The 11,349-nt window shown below is 42.2% G+C and overlaps 1 protein-coding gene across 2 annotated transcripts; it reads left to right on the forward strand.

The window, feature by feature from the left end:
* The first annotated feature begins 3,167 nt into the window (after positions 1-3,167).
* Positions 3,168-11,017, forward strand: LOC139566778 (uncharacterized). Of its 2 annotated transcripts, none has more exons than XM_071388081.1 (3): positions 3,168-3,569; positions 4,596-4,720; positions 9,401-11,017. In XM_071388081.1, exons 1-3 carry the CDS (start codon positions 3,323-3,325, stop codon positions 10,703-10,705), a joined length of 1,677 nt encoding a protein of 558 aa, XP_071244182.1. In that variant the 5' UTR covers positions 3,168-3,322; the 3' UTR covers positions 10,706-11,017. The 2 variants fall into 2 exon arrangements, with proteins under 2 accessions (XP_071244182.1, XP_071244183.1); XM_071388082.1 differs by lacking the exon at positions 3,168-3,569 and adding an exon at positions 3,576-3,734.
* The last annotated feature ends 332 nt before the right edge of the window (positions 11,018-11,349 follow it).

Here is an 11,349-nt window from a genome sequence, read left to right on the forward strand (position 1 = left end):
GTTGAGTGTATGACCACTTTGTTGAAGTTAAATACAAAACTGACTCTGTGATGACTGACTTGGTTATTTTTGTATCATTGCAGGGACTGAGTTTCCCTTCTCATTCAAACCAAAACGTTATACTTAATTCTTGAGTCACAAGACAACACATATGGACATTTTTTATAATACATTTGTATCAGTGTTAGAGATGGGCTTGACTGTGGAGAACATTTTATAATGTCATGTTTTTATGTGTACAGCAGAGTTGTTTATAAAAATGTATATTTGTGTTTACAGTCTGCAGTCCATGAGGACCTGCTGATATCCAGTGTTGATGGCGGGAGAGACTGGACCTCTGAAACAGCTGGTCACAAACCCTGGCCCCAGATCAGAACCCTGGATCAGGAGCCGTCGCTCTTCCTTCCCAAGTTGGAACCAGGACCCAACCAAGAGGGACAGAGACTCCACCACCACATAGAACACAACCAGTGGACAGAGGGACTGAACAACCTCAGTCCTGGTGGACATCAGAGTGACAGAGGCTCCAGTCAGGGATCCAGTCTGCAGCCCAGACCCTTCTTGTCACAGTATCAGTGCAGGGATGGAGCTGATAGAGAGAGACCATCCTGTTCCTATGATACAAACACCACATTATCCATGATTAACAGAGCAGGTCACCCTGGGCTTCAATCTTCAGAGACAGTGGTGGGTGAACCCCCTGGGGGTATTCTAACAGGAAGTCTGTCTTCTTCTTCAGGGTCTCGTCAAATGCCTTGCGACTGGGTTCATGGAAGGCCTGTGCCTGGACCTGAGTCTAGCCTTCCTCAGCTACTTCAGGGTTACCCCATCAATACAGACAGGTTCAGGATGGGCGTTCACAAGACGTACCTAGCCTATAACACAGCACACAATGCCAACAACACCCAAACAATGGCTAGATTTCAAGGAAGGAGCTCAAAGACTAACCACCTGAGGGTGGTGGCTCCTGCTTCTGCCACCTGTGGTGTCATTGGGTCACAACGTGGGAGGCCGAGTGTTAAGACGGATGCAGACAAGCCATACGCCTGCCCCACGTGTGGGAAGCGCTTTACTGAGGCGAACTATGTGAAGAAGCACCAGACAGTTCACACCAAGGAGAGGCCCTTCAAGTGCAAAGTATGTTACAGGAGCTTCTCCTTCCTGAGTAGCCTTATCAGACATAGGAGTGTCCACAATGGGGAGAAATCGTAGCAGTGTGGCTTGAGATTTACACAGAGGACATCTCGGAACCATTCTGTAGCTGACATACGATGCATTCGGAAAGTATGCAGTCCCCTTGACTTTTTCCACATTTTGTTACGGTACAACATTCTAAAATGGATTAAATACATTTTCCCCTCAATCTACACACAATACCCCATAATGGCAAAGAAAAAACAGGTTTTTAGACATTTTTGCCAATGTATTAAAAATAAAAAAACAGTACAATTTTACATAAGTATTTCGACCCTTTGCTATGAGACTCGAAATTCAGCTCGGGTGCATCCTGTTTCCATTGATCATGCTTGAGATGTTTCTACAACTTCATTGGAGTCCACCTGTAGTAAATTCAACTCATTGGACATGATTTTGAAAGGCACACACCTGTCTATATAAGGTCCTACAGTTGACAGTGCATGTCAGAGCAAAAACCAAGCCATGAGGTCGAAGGAATTGTCCGTAGAGCTCCGAGACAGGATTGTGTCGAGGCACAGATCTGGGGAATAGTACCAAAACATTTCTGCAGCATTGAAGGTCCCCGAAAACACAGTGGCCTCCATCATTCTTAAATGGGAGAAGTTTGGAATCAACAAGACTCTTCCTAGGGCCGGCCACCCGGCCAAACTGAGCAATCGGGGGAGAAGGGCCTCGGTCAGGGAGGTGACCAAGAAACCCAATGGTCACTCTGACAGATCTCCAGATTTTGTCGTTGCAGATGGGAGAACCTTCCAGAAGGACAACCATCTCTATAACATTCCACTAATCAGGCCTTTATGGTAGAGTGGCCAGACAGAAGCCACTCCTCAGTAAAAGGCACATGACAGTCCGCTTGGAGTTTGCCAAAAGGCACCTAAAAGACTCAGGCCACGATTCTCTGGTATGATGAAACCAAGATTTTACTTTTTGGCCTGAATGCCAAGAGTCACGTCTGGAGGAAACCTGGCACCAACCCCCAACCCTACGATGAAGCATGGTGGTGGCAGCATCATGCTGTGGGGATGTTATTCAGCAGCAGGGACTGGGAGACTAGTCAGGATCGAGGGAAAGATGAACGGAGCAAAGTACAGAGAGATCCTTGATGAAAATCTGCTCCAGAGCGCTCAGGACCTCACTGGGGCGAAGGTTCACCTTCCAACAGGACAACGATCCTAAGCACACAGCCAAGACAACGCAAGAGTGGCTTCGGGAGAAGTCTCTGCATATCCTTGAGTGGCCCAGCCAGAGTCCGGACTTGAACCGGATCTAATATCTTTGGAGAGACCAGAAAATAACTGTGCAGCGACGTTCCCCATCCAACCTGACAGAGCTTGAGCGGATCTGCAGAAAATAAATGGGGGAAACTCCCCAAATACAGGTGTGCCAAGCTTGTAGTGTCATACCCAAGAAGACTTATGGCTGTAATCGCTGCCAAAGGTGCTTCAACAAAGTACTGAGTAAATGGTCTGAATACTTATGCAAATGTGATATCAGTTTTTATTTGTTATAAATGTGCAAACATTTCTACATTATGGGGTATGTTGTGTAGATTGAGGTGGGGAAACAATTTAATCAATTTTAGAATAAAGCTGTAATGTAACAAAATGTGGAAAAAGACAAGGGGTCTGAATAATTTCCGAATGCACTGTAGTTATGTTGAGTGTCTTGGGCTAAGAGGGTAATTAACCACATACCCCTCATTAATCCTTTGTTAATTTACCATTTGAAACAGGCTTGTTGTGTAAATACCTATTTTTAGAGAGACAGTAAACCTAGGCTAGAACAAGGACAGTTGAATATTTAACTTATTGAGGTGATATAGATGGAATAAATCTATTCATTGTAATTTTCTCTTCTCGGCTTGAAAGACACTGATCATAGGAGATTTGATGTGCAACGTAATAAGCAGTACCGTAATTCACAGAACAGCGCGCATCGCTTTTTCATTTAACCGCACCCTTTGCGCTATGACGCCAAACAAACGGAAGTGACCAATAACAATTTCCACGTTAAGGTTATTGTCATTTAGACGTTTAATAACACACTGGGCCATTGTTCATTTAACTGCACAGCATCACATACTTACCCCAGGTTGGGTTTAATTCGCGTTAGCTAATGTGACGTTATGGTTTTTCACACTCAAATAGCCTCCATCATGGAGGTGCTAGCGAATGCAGCCGTGGCAGAGATCTGTAAACTCGTAGACGACGACTATGCAGTGTTCCGTTTGGAAATAACTCAAAGCCAGAAAGAAAACAGGACATTGCGGAGGAAACTACAGCTACTGGAACTGAAGGTATCACGGGAGCGCGTCCTCGCGAGTCGTCCCAATAGTGTCAAGATCTTCGACCGATACAGAGGAGTGGCACGAGGTACATTTTGCTTAATGGCGAGGCTGCGGGGACTGTCGCCCTGTTCCCCTCTGCTCGTGTTCAGACGTGTTAACTATATTTGGAACTTGGTCAGTTTTTGGATAGTATGCAATCGTTCCCTGACAGCCATCTTGCACAATGTTTGTGTTTTACCAGGCAGAGCAAGTAAGAAAAGTATTTTTGCACAAAGACTTAATTGCCTTGTCCAAATACCTAAATATCTACAATTCAGAACGCAAATATAGGTATGTGAATTTTCTAAAATTGAGTACGCTTTGAATGCTAGTATGTTATAGTCATGTCGGCTTTTCATCTAGTAGAAGTCAATGCTCACTTTCGAGGAAGAGTCACTTGTGTTTGACAACAGGGATGAGTTACCAAATGAACGAATGGCGGGAAACATCGCAATTAGATGACGCATTATCGGTATTATGATGCAGAACAAGTAAATCTCAGACTTCTCTGTATTCAAGACAACTGGGAACTCGGAAAATTAACTGGAAATTGCAATTCGGAAATATGGGCATCTTTCTAGAGCCCCGACTTTCCTACCTGAAGATCACCGATGTCATTATTTGACCTCGGTTATTTCCGAGTTCCCAGTCTTGAAAGCACAATGAGCCTCACTGTCTCACGTCACATGCTGTCATCCCTCTGCGATGCTCGTCCCTCAATGGAGTGCAGGCAGAATCGACACACTATCTAATGTAAAACAATGGATTAGCCTAGTGTGTTGCGATTTTGTTGATTACTGTATTATTTTTTACTAACCAGTACGTTCTAAATAGTATATAATACGATTATTACACAGTATGCAGTTTAGGCAAGCCAGATAGCCAGCCAGATATCGGACACGGCCAGTATCATGTTCTAACCAGATTCTTTATTTACAATAAATAGTATATCAAGAAGTTATGAGGTGTTACCTTGCATCCTTGCCAATTGTAAACAGTGTCAATAGTGTACAATATTGCATTGAACATTGACAGTACCTAACCACCACTTTTCCCGCAATCACTCTCTCAGGACATCTCTCTGGAGGACACAGGAGCATTGTCAAGCCAGCAGGACCAAATGCGTGGAGAGATGACCAACCAATCACTGTTGATGAGGGAAATGGAACCTCAACCCAGCATGTTATTGTGATAGAGGTTAGTATCATAGTGTTACATAAAAAATTATAGTACATCAAATGTGGCCCGAATTTGCACGTCATCTCATAGGAAAGGACACGTAAGACTGACAGAAACATCCAAAGTCACACATTCGGAATCCTTCCCGAGCCCTTCCCAGCGATGAAGAGTAAAAAATATATATATAGTGTAACGACCCTGGGTTTATAAGCGCGGAAATCGACTCTGCCGCACGAGCATGCTTTTGCGGCACAGTCGATAGCGCGCCGGACTTCGGGCTAGAAGGTCGAGGGTTCGAGACCTGTTCCCTGCTGTTTCATTACAATATTATAATTATAAATAAAAAAAATTATAGTAATATAAAAAAAATGGGAACACGAGGAATAAAATACACAAGAATGGAGCTATATACAGGGAGTACCAGTTCCAGATCCGTGTATGAGGTATTTGATATGTATGTAAAGGCAGAGTAAATTGACTAGGCATCAGGATAGATACTAGTAGGAGTAAAATAAAGAACAGAGTAACAGCTGCATATTTTGAGTGTAAAATGTTTTGTGTTGTCGGTGTATGTGCGTGTGTATATGTACACAGTGTACAAAACATTAAGAACACCTGCTCTTTCCATAACGGACTGACCATGTGAATCCAGATGAAAACCATGATACCTGAACAAGTGACATCAATAAGGGATCAGAAAGGTATTGGGAAGTTCAGAAAATCTGGCAATTCTGTATGATCTTCTGTGTAGAAAAGAACATCATCATTGATGTTATTTCTTCCCCAGTCTGATTTAGTGACTGGTCTAGTCCACTCTGTTCTATTGAGGCTTGTGGGCATTGTAGAGGGAGATGCACATGTGTTCCTGAGTCTTATCTTTCGGTGATGGGGGGGTCATAATATTTTGTCGCTTAAACCGTTCAAATGATAGAGCAACATTTCATTTGTAGGACGAAACAGAAACCGCTCTGTTTATTACAACCGCATCTAGCGGCTACCGGAGTTCTATGAACGAAGCGTATTTTATGTCATAGTTTCTCTCGCGACCCCGTTTTCAATTCACGACCCCTAGTTTGGGAAATGTTGGCATAGTCAGTGCAATATAGGGTCAGTGCAGATAGTCCGGGTAACCAATGAATTAACTATTTAGCAGTGGCTATTTAAATTCTCCAGTTTCTCTGCACTAAAACCCAACTATGTTAAGTGTACTAGGTTACGGATTGAGTCTCTAAAAGATACAAACATTAAATTGCCATGTGGTCTCCTAATTAGATGGGCGAATGGTGAAGTCGATGTGCTTGGTGTACATATCCCAAAAAAGTTGACCTATTAACTTTGATCGAAAACTGAGCAAAATAGATTGAATCTTGAAACCATTTTACAGGAAGATTACCCTGATTTAATTATCTAGTGATATCGCAGTTTACATATTTATTCATGGCTTTACCATCTCCAGGAGAATCATTTTTCAAATAATGTGAGCAAAAAAATATTTCACTTTATTTGGAATGGCAAACCAGATAAACAAGTATATTTATATAACGAGCATGAGTTTGAATGGTTAAAAGTATTAAATATTAAGGCACTAATCCTCTCTTAAAACCTCTCTGGGATATGTGGGACGGTAGCGTCCCACTTGGCCAATAGCCAGGGAAAATGTAGAGCGCCAAATTCAAAAAAAATTATATCAAATCAAACTTTCATTAAATCACACATGTAAGATACCAAATTAAAGCTACACTCGTTGTGAATCCAGCCACCATGTCAGATTTCAAAAAGGCTGTTCGGCGAAAGCATAAGATGCTATTATCTGATGATAGCACAATGTCAACAAAGAGAGAGTAGCATTTTTCAACCCTGCCGGCGCTACTCAAAACGCAGATTTAAAATATAAAACATGCATTACATTTGACGAGATTCTTTTGTTGGCACTCCAACATGTCCCATAAACATCACAAATGGTCCTTTTGTTCGATTAATTCCGTCCATATATGTCCAAATTGTCCATTTATTTGGAGCGTTTGATCCAGAAAAAAACAGCTCCATTTTTGAACAACGTCACTACAAAATATCAAAAAAATTACCTCTAAACTTTGCCAAAACATTTCAAACTACTTTTGTAATACAACTTAAGGTATTTGTAAACGTTAATAATCGATCAAATTGAAGACGGGTGTATCTGTTTTCAATACAGGAGAGCAACAAACTAAGGCTACTTTTTTTAGTCTTGCGCAACTCTCAAACAGTACACATGGCGTTACAGTGCTTCCTGATGGCCTTCTTCTTCATTGCACAAATGAATAACCTCAACCTATTTCCTAAGACTGGTGACATCCAGTGGAAGCAGTAGGAACTGAGAACAGGGTGATTAGAAATCTGGCTTCCCAATGAAAGCTCATTGAACAGACAGTGACATAAAAATAAAAAATAAATCTGAATGGTTAGTCCTCGGGGTTTTGCCTGCTACATAAGTTCTGTTATACTTACAGACATGATTCAAACAGTTTTAGAAACTTCAGAGTGTTGTCTATCCAAATCTACTAATAATATGCATATCTTATATTCTGGGGATGAGTAGAAGGAAGTTGAAATTGGGCACGCTATTTATCCAAAAGTGAAAATGCTGCCCCTTATCCTAGAGTCTGCACTACGCCTCCATTGTACCAACATTTGATCTAAATCCAAACTGGTTTTCTAGTAAGGTACTAAGAGAGGCCCAACATATGTTTAAGAGTGGGCTCTTTGCCTTTTTGTAGATTAAAACCTTACATTTTTGATGGATTGACAATAGATCCCTGTTTAAAGTAACCTCCTTTTTAAATGAGTTGGCTACTAAAATGGCATCCTCCAGAAAAGGCCGATTTAATATTGCAACAAATAATATAGCTAAACTCCAATGTATTGATAGAGATAATAAACAATTTTCTTGGTTAAAATTTTACAAAGGGTATAATATTTATGAAGGACATTGTAAACAAGAACGGTAAAATTGTCACTCAAGCAATTAACAACAGTGTATGGAGGGGTCAATACAAAATTAAAACCAATGAATCACTCTGCCACAAAATTGGAAGAGGCAGTTACTTAGAGTTAGTCTGTCTGACACCTATTAAAAATCATAAATTACTTCAAATGATTTGTGTAAATCGGGAAAAAAAATCAGTTTCACTTAAAGTCAAAAGGTTTGACCGCGATACTGTATAGAATTCAGGTCAGTTGGGAACAGGTTTTTGATGTCCCAACACCTTGGCATCGGGTCTATGAAGTGACATGTAATACAACAATTGACACGTCAATTTAAGCTATTATATAAAATATCTACTACAAAAAGAATGTTAAATATGGGGCATTGAATAGTCAGCCTTGTGCAGACTCTGCCACGAGGAAACGGAACCAATACAACATATTTTATGGTACTGTTCATCAGTGATTCGCTTTTGGAGTCAGGTCCAGGATTGGTCGTTGTGTCATAATATCAGGGTTCAGATGGACCTGCAAACTGTTGTTGCGGCATCTGAAAAAAACACGATAAGTCAATGGGGGAAAATCATTATACTGTTGGGTAAGGTATTTATTTTTCGGGAATTATCAGTAGAAATGTTAGAAATAGTTAGGTTCAGGACCCTTGTGAGACATCATAGTAAAATGGAGGGATGTATTGCAAAAGGAACTAGAAATGCATGATGCTGGGAAAGATGCGTTCATCTGTGGATAGCGGAGGGTTGGGGTTAAGATCAGAATGAATGGTGGATTGGCCGCTGTGTGTGAAAATGTAGCACTCGAAGAAAGCGGAAATTAGGAATATATATGTATAGTTATTTAACTACGGGTAACGTAGATGTGAGCTAAATAGCTGTAAGTAGAAGTATTGTTGTCCTTTAGTTTACTCTAATTATGGTATGGATGGTAAGGTAGAGTGGAAAAAACAAAACAAAAAAACATGATTTCTATGTATTTGATGCCATTCCATTCGCTCCATTCCAGCCATTATTATGAGCCGTCCTCCCCTCAGCCGCCTCCTGTGACAGAAACAAAGATATATTTATGGCTTTATCAAATTAGGATCTTACCAGGAAGCCAATAAAATAAGCATGAGTTGTAGTTTGGGTAAGCCAATGTCCATGTAGTACAGAAGCACAGCCAACAGCACCTGGAACAGACCCAGTTACTTTTGTCCGTTAAAACGGCTACATTTTCTGGCGCCTCGTGTCGGCATCGGTTTGGACATGAGGCTGTAGCCAACATGCATGTCACCTACACTTTTGAAATGTAGGCTTTTTCAGTATGTACATGGAAAATATTATTCTGATGTTGGCCTCTGATCCAATTCTGATCGGAGTAATTGTTTGATATTGTGATTTTTGTGTGATTTATTTTGACTTGTCGATCAGGACAACTTATTTTTTTTACTTGTCCCGGACAAAAGGACAAGTGTTAATGTCGAGGCCTGCAGATTCATGACTCATGCATGCTTGCGCCATTACTACGAAGAAAACTGGTTGTTACTGCAAATATTTTTCTTTGTGCTCCTACATTTATAATATTAGGCTCACACGTGCTCCTTATAAAAAAGGGTCAGTGTAGAGCCCTGCTGATGGGCCCCGGTTTTGGGGGTCAGTGTAGCGGAGGTGTTGTTGCCTACCCTCACCACTTGGGGCTGGCCCTTTTACCGATAATAAACTCCTCTCTTCTTGTCAGTCTGCAGAGGCTGCAGGTCCTGGAGGATTGTCTCTGGTCAAGCAGGAGAGTACTGAAGGAGAGAACACAACACACAGCAGAGACATCCAGACTGGAGCAGCGGCTGGAGTGGTGCCCCCTGTTGCCGTGGAGGACCTCGCCACCACGCCCCAGCACAGGACCCGACCCAGCATCACGGAGGTCAGTGGAACGCTGAACGCCGTCCTCAAGTCAGAGACCGACACAGAGACTTTAACTGTAACACACAGGCTCTTACACACGGGATCTGACCACGTATCAGACCCAGAGAGACTGTTGTTGGGGAGACTGGGCTGTTCTCCTGCTCCTGACTCAAAGTATTTACTTTATGGAAACCCAAGCCCGAGGACGGTTCATTCCCATCAGGACTCAGGTGATGCGGTAGAGACTGGCAATGATCTGTCTCGTTCTTACACTACAGTGATGGACCCTGGCATCATGCCCTTGGTATTAGAGACACAGACTGATCTGTCTAGAGTGGACTGGAACAAGTACAGTAGTAGTGTATACTCTGAAGGGTCCCTAGATAAGAAAGGGGAGGGTGTGGTCGTAGATGAGGTGACTGTGAAAATGGAAGGCGACGCTCCTCTGACATGTAATGCAGACGAGACTCATTTATGGGAAAGATACTCGCAAAGCAACACCAGTGACTTCTTAGACTGCAGGGATAGGTTAGAGACAAATCTAAATGTTGCGACCCACTCCCCTTTACACGCAGTCAGGGATCGCGACCCAGTATCCCTGTCGATGGCACCTTATGATTCACATGGCAGCATCTTTTTCGATCAGGTATTTAACTCTGACGACAGGGCTAGAGACGAGGTTTGGGGAGGGGGAGCAACGTCAGGCAATAGTAAAGATAAACGGTTCCTCTGCATGTTCTGTAACAAAGGCTTTAGCTGCCTCCAGAAGGTGGAGATCCACCAGAGGGTCCACACAGGGGAGAATCCCTTCAGCTGTATCCAGTGTGAGAAGAGATTCTCCCGCCAGGACCACTTGAAGAGGCACCAGAGGGTCCACACAGGGGAGAAACCATTTAGCTGCCCCCAGTGTGAGAAGAGGTTCTCCCAGGCTGGTGACCTGAAGAGGCACCAGAGGGTCCACACTGGGGAGAAACCCTTTAGCTGTACCCAGTGTCACATGCGCTTTGCCCTGGCTGGCAACCTGAAGATGCACCTGAAGGTCCACAAGGGAGAGAGGCCATTCACCAGTATGCATTGCGGGAAGAGATTCTCAGAGAGGAGCTACCTCAGGACACACCAGCAGAAAAAACATTCCGCTGTATAATATAGAAAAGTAACCATTCTGCTCGATAGCTTCTGACATTTAGATCAAACACTGCATTAAAGTCAAAGATACATTTTTATTGTTGTCAGCTGAAAAGATCCACAGATGCATTTGGAATAACGAGAGTAACAGATTTCAGTGTTGGATATTCCTGGGTAGAAAATTGCATCCAGACATTGTGTGATATACAGTGCCTTCAGAAAGTATTCACATCCCTTGACTTTCTCTACATTTCATTCTTACAGCCTTAATTTCAAATTGATGAAATTGAGATTGTCTTTTTAAAAATGAATAAAAAATGATAAGCTGGAATGTCTGAAGTAATTCAACCCCTTTGTTATGGCAAGCCAAAATAATGTGCTTCACAAGTTGCATAGACTCTATGTGCAATAATAGTGTTTAACATGATTTTTGAATGACTGCTCATCTCTATAAACCCACACATACAATTATCTATCTGTAAAGTGCCTCAGTCGAGCAGTGAATTTCAAACACCAAGGAGGTTTTCCAATGGTAGATCGGTAAACTTAAAAAAACAGACATTGAATATCCCTTTGAGCATGGTGAAGTTCATACACTTTGGATGGTGTATGAATACACCCAGTCACTACAAGGATACCAATGTCCTTCCTAACTCTGTTGCC

The sequence above is a fragment of the Salvelinus alpinus genome, chromosome 39 (genome assembly GCF_045679555.1).
Source record: "Salvelinus alpinus chromosome 39, SLU_Salpinus.1, whole genome shotgun sequence".
In the NCBI taxonomy this organism is placed as follows: domain Eukaryota; kingdom Metazoa; phylum Chordata; class Actinopteri; order Salmoniformes; family Salmonidae; genus Salvelinus; species Salvelinus alpinus.

Bases quoted from the DNA above. Each gene is read 5' to 3' on its own strand.
- LOC139566778 (XM_071388081.1), top strand. From the start codon at position 3,323: ATGGTTTTTCACACTCAAATAGCCTCCATCATGGAGGTGCTAGCGAAT. The intron at 3,570-4,595 runs GTACATTTTGCT...TCACTCTCTCAG, and splicing joins ATACAGAGGAGTGGCACGAG to GACATCTCTCTGGAGGACAC. The intron at 4,721-9,400 runs GTTAGTATCATA...TCTTCTTGTCAG, and splicing joins AGCATGTTATTGTGATAGAG to TCTGCAGAGGCTGCAGGTCC.